Below are 14,741 nucleotides of genomic sequence, written 5' to 3'. Positions count from 1 at the left end.
CCAATTGCTTAAAAAAAAAAAAAAATATATATATATATATATATATATATATTACATTAGGTGAAACAATGATTTTGATGAGTTCCATAAGTCACAAAGCAGAACAGAAACAGTAGGGAATGAGACAACAGAACCCTTTGGGCAGGGAGCAGGGGCTGAGTCTTGCTGACATCTGGCAATGAGATGACATGGTGTACTTTGGTAATGTTTTGAGAATAGTATTTTGTGGCTCACCAATACTTTGTACTGTCCAGGCGCCTTGCATCATTGTCCTGAGTTCTGCATCCTTTCAAAATAGATCTCCAAACATTAGACCCTCAGACCCCCACCCTTGGAAGATTGCTTATGAAATGATACATGGAAGATCAATGGGGTTGAGAGCATTTGTATCTTCAGTAGTCTGAAAGTGCTGATCAGAAAAGTCCACCTGAAATATATACAAGTTTATTTTATTTTTGTATACAATGTAACTTGGCATTGAAGAAGGTAGCTCAAAAAACAAATTATCTTACCATCTAATGTATAACATTTAATACAAAGAATCAGTGGGAAAACGTTAAGTAGATTTCCTCAAATGAGTATTTCCTTGGGACATTGATTATGTCAGTAACATTTACATAGCCCAGGATTTGGATGGCTTCGCTGCCTGGTTCTGTTAATTTGTTTTATTGATGAGTAATAATTATAATTTCTCTAGAATTATATAAATTGGCTACATGATTAATACAACATATACAAGACCCAAGTAATTGAATTTCTGTGTAAATGAAGAGGAGAAAATTTGAGGCAAAATTTTTAGAAGTGTAAGTGATACATATATTCCCTGATGAGAGGTTTTGTTCCCAGTATGAGCTGACATACTAACTGTTGTTTAAGGATACAATACTTTTAGGAGAATGACCATAACACCTGCTGACAGCATGGGCTTTGGAAAGATTATAGAGGCATTGCCATTTCTCTTTAAGCAAATGTGATGGCTCAAAAATGTTCTTCCATCTAGGATACAGTTAATGATAGGTTAGAAAGGGCTTGTTTGTGAACAGGTTAAGAATGTTTAACACTTAGTAGCTTTAAGGTCCTATTTATATTTCTATTTAGTCTTCTTATAGTTAGATATTCTACCTTAATTAAAGCCATTAGCAATCAAGAGTAAATGAAAATGTGTTTGAATCTCAATGTGTAAATATGGAGTTTACATGATATATATGCATGATATATTTCACATTGGTGATTCTATCAACCCATGAGGTCTTACTTAAGCTGACATTATTTCATAACAATAAAGTTATAAACAGCCTTAATTAATTTTCTGATTGAACTTATCTGCTAGTCTAAACCATTGGCATATATATGGTACATGCTTGATTTACATCAAGGATCTCAAAACCTTGGGCCTGGGACTTCTTGCTGCATTCCCCAGTAGATCAGAGACCCCTTTGTTTAGATGCAATTGGATGAGTGAATCTTTGTGAAAAGAGATAAGGTTTTAGACAGGAGTAGTGCAAGAAGTAGAGTTATCAACTTAAAACAAACATAAAATTTGAGCTTTAGACAACTGGTCTATAAAATTGTCATGCCCAAAGTATTCAAACAAGAATATATGATAGTAACAGTCCAGAATTAAAAAAAAAAACTAACTGAAATGTACTGTGGTGGAGAGCAACCAGAAACGTCTGCCCTCCATCGACTTCTTACACACAAGGCTGGAAATGAAGAACCACATCATGACCAATCTCAAATGTTCTGGGTCTTTTTTTTTCTTTTTGCCATCTTGATAACCTTTGGCTGTCTATTCATCTCAGGCTACCCTTTAATAACATCCCCATCTTTATTATCTGTCACCTTATCAATGTTCTTCTCAGATAGGCTTCTTAAAATCATCACCCAAGATGCTATTCTTGTTATGAGACACCAGAAACAAGCCAAGATTTCTTAGCCCAGATGCACAATGGCGTGGTCTGGGAACTGTGCATGCTATAAGAAGAAAATCCCATTTCAGGGTGAGGGGAAGATCGACACTCTGAACGTCTCTTGACCAAAACCAGAATAGGGAGCTCTGAGATTACTCAAGGGGTGTCTCAGTTCCTCTCTCCCTTGAAGGAAGGTAGTCTGCTGTCCTTTACAAAGCATCATGGATTTCATGATCCATAGTAGACTGAGTGTGAGATGAACTGGCTATTTCTGAAACATAAACTTGAAGAAAACTACAGTGTTTGCAGAAACTTAAAGGTCCCCTGCAAGTTTTGAAGAGTTGCTTGATGTATTTTCGGAACTTTTCGCCTAGGAAGAAGTAGATGACTGGATTGAGGCAGCAGTGAATAAAAGCCAGGGTCTCCGTGGCCTGGAGAGCATAGTCCAGCTGCGTGTCAAAGGTGCAATCCTGGAAAACTTCCAGTTCTACCAAGATTCCCAAGAAGAGCACAATATTGTATGGGATCCAGAACACCAGGAACACAACCATGACCGCAAAGATCATCTTCACTGCCTTGCTCTTTTTGTCGTTTTTGCACCGGTGCAGGGTCCTGATGATCATGGTGTAACAGAAGAGCATGATTCCAAGAGGAATCAAGAGCCCTAAGATGTTGATTTCTAGAGAGCTCAGAACCTTCCAGGTGGTTGAATTCCCAGGGTACTTCTCTTTGCAGTAGGTGGTGTTATTCTCTGTGTAAGATGTGCTGAACAACAAGACTGGAAGCGAGGCTAACATGGCCACCAACCATATGACTAGACTCGTAATAACTCCATAGGTCAGAGTCCTGGCTCTCAGGGCAAAAATAGCATGCACTATTGCCAGGTACCTGTCTACGCTCATGAGCATGATGAAGAATATGCCGCTGTAAAACCCAACCAAATACATATAGGAGATGATTTTACAAAAGGCTGTTCCAAAGACCCACTGATCAGCAACATAGTAGACCCAGAAAGGGAGGGAAAAGACAAAGAGAAGATCGGAGATGGCAAGGTTAAAGAGGTACACATCAGTCATGGACTTAAGCCGCTTGTATTTGAGTAGGACCAAAACCACCATGAAGTTGCCCAGCAGACCAAATAGGAACACCAGGGAATATAATGGTGGCAAGAATAGTTTCCCAAAGTCCCTCACTCCCCCTTTGCTGCAAGGACTGGGGAGGTCGTAGATGTAATAATTGCTATAGTCCAAAGTGGTTTCCATCGTCTTGGAGGTAGACCCAACTGGAAGAGAGGGAGAAAGAGAAGAATGTATTTATAGCAATGAAACCAAGGCTACTCTGAATTAAAAAAAAATTAATGAGAGGCAGCATGGTATAGTGGATAGAAGGTAACCTGAAAGTGAGGAAGACCTGGGTTTGAGACCTGTCTCTGACACATTGTGTGGCCATGGGCAAGTCATATAATCTCTCCATGCCCTGTGACTATACGCTGCAGGACAATGCCAGTATTTATCAGTGAAAGGAGAGTGCACATCAGGAGTTCTCCACAATGGACCATTCCCTCAGCACTATTTTATGTCCATCTTCATTAGACCTTTCACAAACTGGAAACTCAAATTGCCCTCATGGTTTAAGCCAATAACTCTCAACATAAATTATACTGCAGACTAGAAAAATGTCGACATTTCCTAAGAATGACTACTCTCCCACTGGCGACTCAGCTTTGGGTGACTCAGAGATTAGGAAATGGGAAAAGGAGGAAAATGAGAGGGGGGATATCAGGACCCAGGGAGAAAGAGAAGCTGCATTAAAAAAAAAATGCAGGTTTTAAGCAGTAAGGACTTTTGGTAGTGAAAGTTTTGAGGACAAGTAAAAAGTTGTCACTTCGATCAGTATAATTTCATGGTGGTGGGGGGTATTCTCTCCACTAGTGCAGACTGCAGTCTTTCAATGACTTGGTCTTTAAGACCATCTTGAAGCACAGGTCTGACCATGTCACCTTCCCTGGTCAATAATCTCCAGTGGCTCCCTATTACCTCCAGGAGTAAATATAAAATCCTCTGTTTTGTCTTTAAAGCCCTTGATAACCTGGTCCCTTTCTGTCTTTCCAGTCTTCTTACACTTTACTCCTCTTTATTTATTCTAGGAACCAGTGACTCTGGCCCCTTTCTTTTCCTCACTTACAATATTTGATCTCCCCACTCTGTTGTGCCCTTTCGCTGGCTGTCCCTCATACCTGGAATGCTCTCCTTCCCCATCTCTGCCTTTTGACTTCCTTGGATTTATTTAGGTCTTACTTAAAAATTTCCTCTTCAAGATGCCTTCCCTGGTCCTCCCCCTGACCTGCTGGTCCCTCATCTCAGAGACTCTCTTCAGTTTATCCTGTGTGTATCTTGTTTGTACTCAGTTATTTATATGTTGGCTTTCTGTAAGACTATAAGCTCCTTGACTGCAGGGGCTTTTCCTTGTTTTCTCCAGAACTTAGCACAGGGTCTGACATTTATTTAGTAAACCCTGAGGACAAACTCATAGATTTGACTTTAAGACCATGGCTATAACCTCAGAATTCATCCCTCTGCCACCATCCTGATGATGAGTCCCAAAAATTTGCCACAGAAAACCAGGTAAGAAAACACAGGCTTTAGGCATTTTCTGACCTGGGATGGATTGCTCTGTCTGCCCTATCTAACCAAAGGCTGTCCAGGTTCTACACCATCCTGTCAGTGGGAAGGGCTGAAAAAAATTCAAAGCCCTCCAGCTAGAGGTGTTTTTGGCAGAAATAGGAAGTCACACCGATCCAGTCAAATTGATAGCTCATTTGGATATTCTCAGTTCTCAGATATACTTTCCCACCCATATCTGTGCCCCTCCTCTCATCTCTGTTTGTAGGTGTTTAAATGTGTAAAGTTGCATTGCAGCAGCACATAGTAGGGACACACTGCCCATCTCTGAGGTCTTTCCAGGATTGCTGTGCTGTAGCCTGTGAGTAGCCAGAGGAACCTCCACACCACCATGAGGCATCACAGCGAATCTTTAGTGGAGGGAAGAGATATAATTAATTGGATGATGTTTTTCTAAATTATAGTTCTGACGATGTCATCCCACCTGCTCAGTGATCCCCAATGGCTCCCTATTACCTCCAGCATTAAATACAAACTTTTTGTTTGACATTTAAAGCTCTTTATAACCTGGACCCTTCCTACCTTTCCAGTCTTCTCCAGCTTTACTCTCTTCCATGAATTCTATGGGCAGCTATGTGGTGCAGTGGCTAGAGTGCCAGCCTCCTCTTCGTGAGTTCGAATCTGGTCTCAGACACTTATTCAGACACTACTGGGCAAGTCAGATAACCCTGTTTGCCTCAGTTTCCTCATCTACAAAATGAGTTGGAAAAGGAAATGACAAACGACTTCAGTATCCTTGCCAAGACCAAAGGGGGTCATGAAGAGTCAGACATAGGGGTGGCTAGGTGGTGCGGTGACTAGAGCACCAGCCCTGGAGTCAGGAGGACATGAGTTCAAGTCCAGCCTCAAACCCTTAACACAAAACTAGCTGTGTGACCTTGGGCAAGTCACCTAACCCCAATTGCCCTACCTCCCCCCTCCAAAAAGAAAAATAAAAGTCAGGCATAAATGAAAAACAACTCAACAATAACAAGGAATGAATTCCACAGGACAGCTACCCTGGCCTACCTGCAGTTCCTCCAGCACAAGACTCCATCCCCATCTCCTTGCTGTGACCCTGCTGATCCTCCATACCTGGAGTGTTCTGCACCCACATTCCTGCCTTTTCATTTACCTGACTTCCTTTAAGACTTGACTTAAATCCCACTTCCTCTAGGCCTTTCCCCTTGCCTCATACCCCCTAGTGATGTCTCCTCCTGGAGTGTCCTCCCATCTAATCTGTCTGCAGCTTTAAACTGCACTAACACTTACAGTCCACCCAAACTATAGTCTCTGTTCAGTCATCTGCTATTCTTACTTTACATTAGACTGTGAAGGAAGGGGCTTTTTGCCTTTCTGTGTACCCCAGTGTTTAGTACAGTGTCTGGCACATAATAAGGGCTTCATAATTATTAGATGACTCGGCTTAATTTCAGACTGCCCAGTGAGACTGAGGATGATGGGAGCTAGCAGGGACCTTTGTAGATGAAGAAACTGGGGCCCAAAAACTTAGGGTGACTTGTCTAGATTAACCAGGTAGTAAGCAGCAGATCCAGGATCTGCACCAGATGTTCTGACTTTTTTTTTTAAAGCAATTGGGATTAAGTAACTTGCTCAAGGTTACATGGCCAGGTGTTTCTGGGTGGGTGCTAAGTGTCTGAGCCCAGATTCGATCCCAGGTCATCCCAACTCTGGGGCCAGTGCTCTTACTCGTTGTGCTACCTGGCTGCCCCAGATGTTCTGACTTTCAATCTTGTACTTTTAATTTTTTTTTTTTACTATTCCAAACAGTTCCTTTGGAAGCAACTGAGCTAAATTCAGAGTTATCAACATGAAGGAAATTGTATGGGACAGGGGTGAGAGTCCAGCCAGTGGGATGATTTTAGTATTCCTTCTTTTGAAACTTTGGGGAGCTCTCCCAGCAATGAAGTATGTAATCATGTGTGTGCGTGCATACACATGCACACATATACATTTAGGGAGGCATAAAGGAAGTCAGACCTGTAGGTACTAAGAGCTAGAACAAATCTTGCTGCCATCTAAACCAACCCTGACCTGAATGGTGATTTCCATCTCCAATCTTACTGACAAGCAGTTGGCCATTTTTCACTCGGAGACCTGCAGAGTCAGGAAGGGGAGCTCACTAGAATTAGGTGGTTTGGCAAACTAAAGTTCAGATTGCCTTGTATGGTTCATAGCTATGTTTAACACTAGTCAGCAAGTTAATAAAGGTGAAAGGAGAAATCTACCAGCTGAGGCTTTTTGCTAGACTGGTTAAGTAGAAAACCTTCAGGTTATATCATAGTCTTCACCTGCTGGGAAGAGGGAGGCCTTGAAAGAAGAGGGGAGGCACAGAGAGCAGAAAATGAACTCTTACAACCAAAAGGTGTGCCTCTCTTCCTGGAAGAGAATATAAATTGAGTCATATGCATTGTGGGAATGCTTTTTTTTTTCCCCCTTAGGGCCTCCTTTGGAGTCTGCATTCTCACTACTACCCTGAGAACTCTGAAGGAAATCCCCCCCCCACTATTGTCCTGCCTTTATAGAGCCCCCTATTTCTCTTTCTCTATATGGGGCAAGAGAGCTTTCCAGAATTTCATGTTCTCAATTTGTTTAGAAGCAAGCTTATGGCATGTTGTTGTGGAGTCATTTTTCAGTCTTGTCTGACTCTCTGTGACCCCATTTGGGATTTTCATAGCATAGATACTGAAGTGGTTTGCCACTTCCTTCTCTGGCTCATTTTACAACTGAGGAAACTGAGGCAAACAGGGTTAAATGACTTGCCAGTCTCATAGCTAGTAAGTATCTGAGGCTGGATTTGAACTCATGAAGATGAGTTTCTAATTCTAAGCCCAGTGCTCTAGAGATCCATTTGGCTTATGTGACATAGTGGACAGAATGTAAACTTGGAATTAGGAAGGCTTGCATTGAGCTCCTGCCTCAGACATTAGCTGAGGCACTTTCTCTGCCTCAGTTTTGTCATGGATAAAATGGAACAACAGTACCCTCTACCCCCAAGGTTGTTGCAAGGGTCAGATAAGACATTATACATAAGGTTCTTTGTTCATTTAAAGCCCAATAGAAATATTCACTATGATCAGTAAAGCCAAATTCACTTGTTATATATTCCCACATTTCCTGCAATCTCCCACTCAAGAGTTTCTACTGACATCAAACTACATCATGCTGTCTTTAAAATGCAATTTGATACCGGCTCTACCTGCAGAAAATTAATGTTTGTGTTTAACTTTAAAATGTACCTCATCCTTTATGGCACTTTGTTCCATCTTGGGTTTGCTCATTGGTTTGTTTGGTCACTCATTTTCCAGAAGGGCAAAACCCATGGAGAAATAATACAAATGACATACACGTAGCATGTTAGGGTTTGCCAAAGGCTCTCTTGGTACAGGTGTGCCCATCTTCGGCTCCAATAGCACATGGAAACAACCTTCTTAGTTTGTTTGTATAAGGGAGTACATTCTACTATGCAACTTGGGGCCATTTAAGTTATTCGCACATATTGGCCAATGACTGGACTCCGGTGTCTCCCAGCAGCCAGTGTGCACCCCATAATACTTCATCATTTGCCCTCAAGAGAATTTAGATGAAGTCATAGGAAAACAAATTTATATCTGGAAGGGACTTTCAAGCTCATCTCATCTAACCAGTCTCATCTTAGAGATAAGGAAGCTGCAGGCCATTGAAGTTAATTGACTTGCCTCAGTCACACAGCTTGCAAATGACAGAGGTGGGATTCAAACACAGGTTATGGAGAGGACCTCACAGAGGTCATCAAATCCAACCCTTTACTTCCATCTTAGGTGGAAACTGAGGCAGAGAGAAATTAATTTGCTTGCCCAGAGCTACACAGCCAGTATGTGTTGGAGGCTAGATTCAAATCCAGGTCTTCCAGACACTGAGTCCAGTGCTCTAACCATCATACCATACTGCCTTTGACTTCAAATCCAGCCCACTTTCCCCAGCCCCATATTGCCTCAAAGACCCTGTAATTAGCAATAGCTGTGACTAGTCAAGAAATGAGACAAACATTTTAAGTCAGACTCAAGAAGAGATTACTAAAATGAAATGGTTTGGTAGCCACATATTTCAAATTAGATAAAAGAAAAAAGCTCAAAGGAGCATCAGCAAGGAAACTTTGGGAATAGGCAGTTTACAGGTTGACTGTAAGTGTAAGGGGGGATGAGCTAGTTGACATTTTCAATGGGAAAAATAACAGGTTATTTGGTAAATGCATGGATGAGTGCTGTGGATGCATGCATGTGTGTGCAAATGTGTGCATGCATTTGTGCAGAATGGATACTGAGGCCCTGATGGGTATCTGTGCAGGCTGTATATGTGACTGCAGATTTTTTAAAAAGGGCCCTGCAAGTAACTAGGTGGTGCTAAGAATATGCATGTACCCTGTGATGAGCCCAAAATAGACTTAGGAAGTTTGGCTTGTGCCTGGGGACACAGGCTACCCACAGAAGGTCCCTGTCAATACAATACATCCATAAAACTTGCATATATTGTTCTATCTAAATGGGTCCATGAAAGGTGTGGCAGATGTGTGTGTGTGTGTGTGTGTGTGTGTGTGTGTGTATCCAACCATTAAAAAGAAATGAGATAACTGGACATGTATAACCTATATCTGATTGCTTGCCATCTGAGGATAGAATTTGAACTCAAAACTTTAAATAAAAATTTTTAAAAATTAAAGAAGTAAAATCCTAAGTTGGGGGGGGGGAAATGGAGAAAAAATGAGAAATACTCATTTCCCACCTACCTTGTCCTTTTGACTGTGGCTCCAAGGACCAGGCTGCTTCAGGCTTCCCAGTTGGTGCTATACTTGTTCAGAAAGCTGGGTGCTAAATATGACTGAATGTCTTTGAAGGTGTATGGCGTGCTTCCTGTGATGAGCCAGTCACCTCAGTCAAAAGTCTTATCAGGAGAGAGATCTAGGCTTAGTTAAAATAGGCTTTTTCTCTCTTTGTCAGTGAGCAAACGTATTTCAGGCAAGTGGGAGGAAACTCCTTAGAGCCAATTTCGTCAAATTGGGGTCCATCCTGTACCAGGATGCTATAGAGAGCATGGGCATCTTTGACTTTTCACATCTATTTTCCCCCTATTCTATTTTTAAAATTAAATTAAAATTTAAAATTAATAATATTTATTCTATCTCCCACTCTCCCGTTGTAACCCTGGATAGCCAAGAAAAATAAATTTTCACATTGATCATGTCCAGAAATATTTGTCTTATTTTGCATTTTTATTCCATCACCTTTCTGTCAGGGGGTGGGTGGCATGCATGATTATTAGTCCTTTGAAATCACAGTTGATCATTGCATCGATTAGAATGCTTAAGTTTTTCAAAGTTATTTGTCTTTACAATGTTGTTATTGTATAAATAGATCTCTGGTTCTGCTCCCTACGCTTGGCATCAGTTCATACAAGTCTTCCCAGATTTCTCTGAAACTGTTCATTTCATTGCTTATTATAGTAGTATTCCATTATATTCATCTAGTCTATTTCATTCAGCCATTCTCCATTTTATGGGCACCACCTTGGTTTATGGGAATGTCTTATCAAAGTTAAGTCCATTTTGGACAGGCATGCTACAGAAAGGACAGTCATCCTTCACATTGCCCATCTGTTGGATTCTAGAGAACTTTACTACAAGGCTTCAGATGCCTTATGACTGCCTGAATATCCAGTATCAAACAATATCAGGAAATTTGGATGCTTTTCTTTGGCCATTTTATGCTGGCTGAGAATCTTATTTTAGGGGAGCAGGCAAAAATCTAGCTACTTTTAAAAGATAGATGTGTCTATCCAATTAAAGGTGTTTCCCTTGAAATTTTTTTCATTTTCTAGCTCAATGAACATATGGGGGGATATTATAATTTTTTTTTTGCCTAATGAGCTATTTGTCATCATCCTTCCTTCTTGTCATCATCCATTCATTGATGTGGAAAATTAACAAATTTACTGTTTACCAGGCAGATATATTTAATCAATCAGTTCGAATTAATTAAGCACATGCCACCTGCCAGACATTGTGACTGGAAAGACAAAGACAAAAATGAAACTGCCTGTCCTCAAGGAGCTTGCATTCTGAGAGTAGTGCTTGTTTCATTGGGGTTAAGGAGAGAGAGAGAGGTGGGGAGAAGAGGGGGAGAAAAAGAGAGAGACAGACAAGAGATGGTATCTGAGGCTGAATTTGGACTCATCTCTCTGAGTCTACACCTTGCCCTCTACTTGTGCCACCTAGCTAAATGAGGTACAGTCCCTGCCCTCAAAAAATGTACAGGCTTAGTTGAGATAAGACAAATAAGCTGAAAACTTGAGAAAAACTGTAGCCATACTTTTTATTATCCCATTTTAAAAGCTTTCCATATGTTAATTAAATATAACTGAAAATCTCTTAAGTTGAATAAATGGACAGCAATCTATTGCTGCATGATGATTCATTATAATTAGTGAGGAAGTGGGAAGAAAAAAAACACTTTAAGGTGCTCTGATAGATACATTTGAAAATGTCTGCCTCTTATTCTAGTGTTTTGGGGGCATTTGTGTGAAACTCAAACCAAGCTACAGAATAAATTAAATTCCAATTATGAACGAAGGGGTGAACTTCCAAATGGCATTTTGTAATTTAAAAAAAGGTTGATCTACTTCAGAGTATATTGTGCCCCGCGTGGAAAGTTCCATCACCCCAGTGCCTTGAACCCTAGACAAAAAAGATTCATTTTTACGTTTCTAGTGGATTCAGTAGAGACCAACCCTAAGGATCTGACTTTAAAGTGAATATATATGGGGCGACCAGGTAGCACAGCGAGTAAGAGCACCGGCTCCAGTGTTGAGAAGACCTGGAGATCGAATCCCGGGCTCGGATACTTAGCACCCACCCAGAAACACCTGGCCATGTAACCTTGAGCAAGTTACTTAACCCCAAGGTGGCTCAGTGAGTAAGAGCACCGGCTCCAGTGTTGGGACGACCTGGAGATCGAATCCCGGGCTCGGACACTCAGCACCACACTCAGAAATAACTGGCCGTGTAACCTTGAGCAAGTTACTTAACCCCAATTGCTTAAAAAAAGAATTGAATATATATGCATATGTGTATATCTTATATACACACAGAGAAACTGAGTCTTAAAACATAGAGAAATGTAGCGGGCATGATGGATGACAAAATGTCCCAGGATTTGATTTTTCATAGTGATTGGGGCCCAGAGGACAACGTCACATATTTGAAGAGACCCCAAATGCTGTGCTCTTATCTGTGCCGAATGACTTAAGATTCAAAGTTTAAGGTGGTGTTCTGAGTTGCCACTGGAAAGAAGAGGGTAGATGCAAGCTTTGGGCCCCAGTTTGATGAGGTTCATTGCTAGGATCTCTGCAGTTCATGCCTGGGTTTGGTGCTTTTTGCAAGAGTTGGTCAGATGAAATGCTATTGGAGAGAAATTTCTCAGACTTCACTATTGCAATAATTAGAGAGGAAGGCAAACTCAGCAGCTAGTAAGAGTTCAAGGATGCCATCTGTACTCAGTACTAAGTAAGCAGTACCGACAATAAGGGCTAATAGAGTTCAAAGAAGAGAGAGGTCTGTCTGTAGAGGAGGGCTTTTGGAATGACTTAGAGAGACCCACAGTGCTCAGTCAATATGTCTTTACCATGCACCAGACACTTTGGTAAGTGCTAGGGATATGCAGACAGGGAAAAAAAAAACAATCTCTTACTTTATGGAGCTCATGTTACAAGAAATTGTATGTATAAATTATAAGATTATAATGGTGGAGACAAGGTAGAAATAGCAAGGTGTGTACATGCTATATACCAAGTAGATGGAGGTAATCTGAAAGCCCCTTGGGGAATTGGGAAAGGCCCACTGCAGAAGTTGAGATTTGAGCTGATTCTTGGAGGAAGTCAGGGGAAATTGAGGTAGAGTTGGGGGAAGAGCATTCTAGGTGTGAGGCATAGCTAAGGCAAAGGTATGGAGTTGGGTGATGGGGCGTCATGGTCTAGGAACTTCAAGTAGGTCAGTGTAGCTGGATCACAGAGTGCATGAAGGGAGTAACATGTGAGAAGGGCAGAAGGATAGGAAGGGGCCATGTTGTGAGAGCTTTCAGTGCTGAACAGAGGACTTTCTATTTGATCTTGGCAGTAATAGGGAGCCACTGGAGATCACTGAGCAGGTGAGTAACATAGTCAAAACTATAGTGTGAAAAAACAACCTTTACAGCTGATTGGAGGATGAATTGAGTAGGGGGAAACTTGAGGTTCAAGACCAACTAGAAGTCTATTGCAGTAATCCAGGCAAGAGGTAATTAAGGGCCTGTATCACAGTGTTGGCTGTGTGAGCGGGGATGGGAAGAGAATGTATAGAAGAGATGTTGTAGAGGTAAAAACAACAAGATATGACAACGGATCAGAAATGTGAGGTGGGTGTGTGAGTGGAAGGAAGGGGGCATATAGAAGAGATTTGTTGTGATTCAGTCTTTTCCATTGTGTCTAAGGCTTGGTGTCAAGCCCCCATTTGGGGTTTTCTTGGCAAAGATCCTGGAGTGACTTGCCATTTCCTTCTCCAGCTCATTTTACAGATGAAGAAACTGAGGCAAACTGGGTAAAGTGATTTGCCCAGGGTCCAAAAAGTTAGTAAGTGTCTGAGGTCAGATTTGAGCTCAGGAAGATGAGTTTTCCTTACTCCAAACTTAATACTCTATCTTGTCACCTCAGAAAATATGTTGTCAATGTATAAATTATAAGATTTGACAAAAGATTGGATATATGTGGTGAGTTCAGTGGGATGCTCATACATTTTTAACAATCGGCTCTCTGGAAAAACGTACACAGGACGCATTTTAAAGTTTAACCTGCATTATCAACATTTTATCAATTCCTGATTTACATGGTTTGCTGTTTTCTAAGATGTAAATGCTCACACTGAAAATTTAGCAATTGGCTTTCAAGTTGCTGATTCCAGAACACCTCTTTATGAGTTCTAGTGATGAGTCAGAGCTGATGCTGATGTTGGAAGCCTGGTGACGGGGACGATGGTCATGTCCTCAACAGTAATAGGGAAATCGAGGAGAGGGGAGGACTCAGGGGAATTTTCTGCAAGTTTGTTTTCTACAGGAAACCAGAGATATTAATCTCCTTATGATGTCCTGAGCACAACCTCTTGGCCTTTTATCTGTACAATAAGAGGTTGGACTAGAACAAGATTTCTTTCCTTTTTTGGTGCCATTGACCCCTTTGGAAAACTGGTGAAACCCGTGAATGACCCTTTCTCAGAGTGATGTTTTTCAAGGTACACAAAGAAATATCTGGGACCAAAAAGGAAACTGTATTGAAATATAGTTCTCAAAATATTTTTTTTTAAAGTTTATGGACTTCAGGTTAAGATCCCTGGACTAGACAGCAGCTAAACCCTGAGACCCTTGATTATTTTCTATACCTTCTGGTCACAGCTTTATGAAAGAGGAATGATTTCAGATTAATGAAATATGGAGTAGGAGGCTGTTCATATACATAAAATTTGTTGTTGTGTGTTCAGAGAGAGACAATATGAAAGGCAACCAAATTTTGTTATTTAGAAAGGTTCATTTATTGTCTCAATTATTTCAAGAATATGAAATCCTTTTGGTAATGGGATGTCAAAAATTTAAAGAAGACTGCCCTCTAGGGGTCCCTTGTAATAACGACAGCATCCTAATGCCCGGACCTCTTGAAACCTTAGATTCACAGGGCTTTTAGAGCTGGAAGGATTTGTGAAGTTAACCCTGGAAGGAACTTCAGAGTGTCCTTTGGGCCTCCATGCTACCATCAAACAAACTTGACCAAAGCCATTCCAGCCAGATGGACGAGTCTCATATTGTCGCTAATTTCAATCTCTGCACCTGCCCTTGGTGAGGCAGCTAAATGGAAGTGGCTAGAATCCTGGCTTTGAAGTCAGGAGAGACCTTGGTTCAAATCTTGCCTCAGATGTCTATGAGTTCGGTGACCCATGGAAACTTGATTAACCGCTCAGCCTTGGTTTCATTATCTGTAAAAGGAGAATAACAACGACCCCTACCTCACAGGGATTTTGTAAGGACCAACTTAGGTATTCAACAACCATTTATTAAGCGTGCTAAGTGCCAGGCACTGTGCTAAGTGCTGGGGTTAC

The 14,741-nt window shown here is 41.2% G+C and overlaps 1 protein-coding gene across 1 annotated transcript; it reads right to left on the bottom strand.

The window, feature by feature from the left end:
- Positions 1-468: 468 nt before the first annotated feature.
- CCR4 (C-C motif chemokine receptor 4) lies at positions 469-5,273 on the bottom strand. The gene is made up of 2 exons (XM_069086083.1): positions 5,114-5,273; positions 469-3,192 (listed from the first exon to the last, which is right to left on the bottom strand). The coding sequence occupies exons 1-2, from the start codon at positions 5,145-5,147 to the stop codon at positions 2,120-2,122; spliced, it is 1,107 nt and encodes a 368-aa protein (XP_068942184.1). The 5' UTR covers positions 5,148-5,273; the 3' UTR covers positions 469-2,119.
- Positions 5,274-14,741: the final 9,468 nt, after the last annotated feature.

The sequence above is a fragment of the Petaurus breviceps genome, unplaced genomic scaffold (genome assembly GCF_028583685.1).
Source record: "Petaurus breviceps papuanus isolate PSGF00001 unplaced genomic scaffold, PetGlider_PUasm1.0 178, whole genome shotgun sequence".
Taxonomy (NCBI): Eukaryota; Metazoa; Chordata; class Mammalia; order Diprotodontia; family Petauridae; genus Petaurus; species Petaurus breviceps.
Note: the sequence above shows the minus strand (reverse complement) of the source record. Positions and strands in the feature narration are given on the sequence as shown.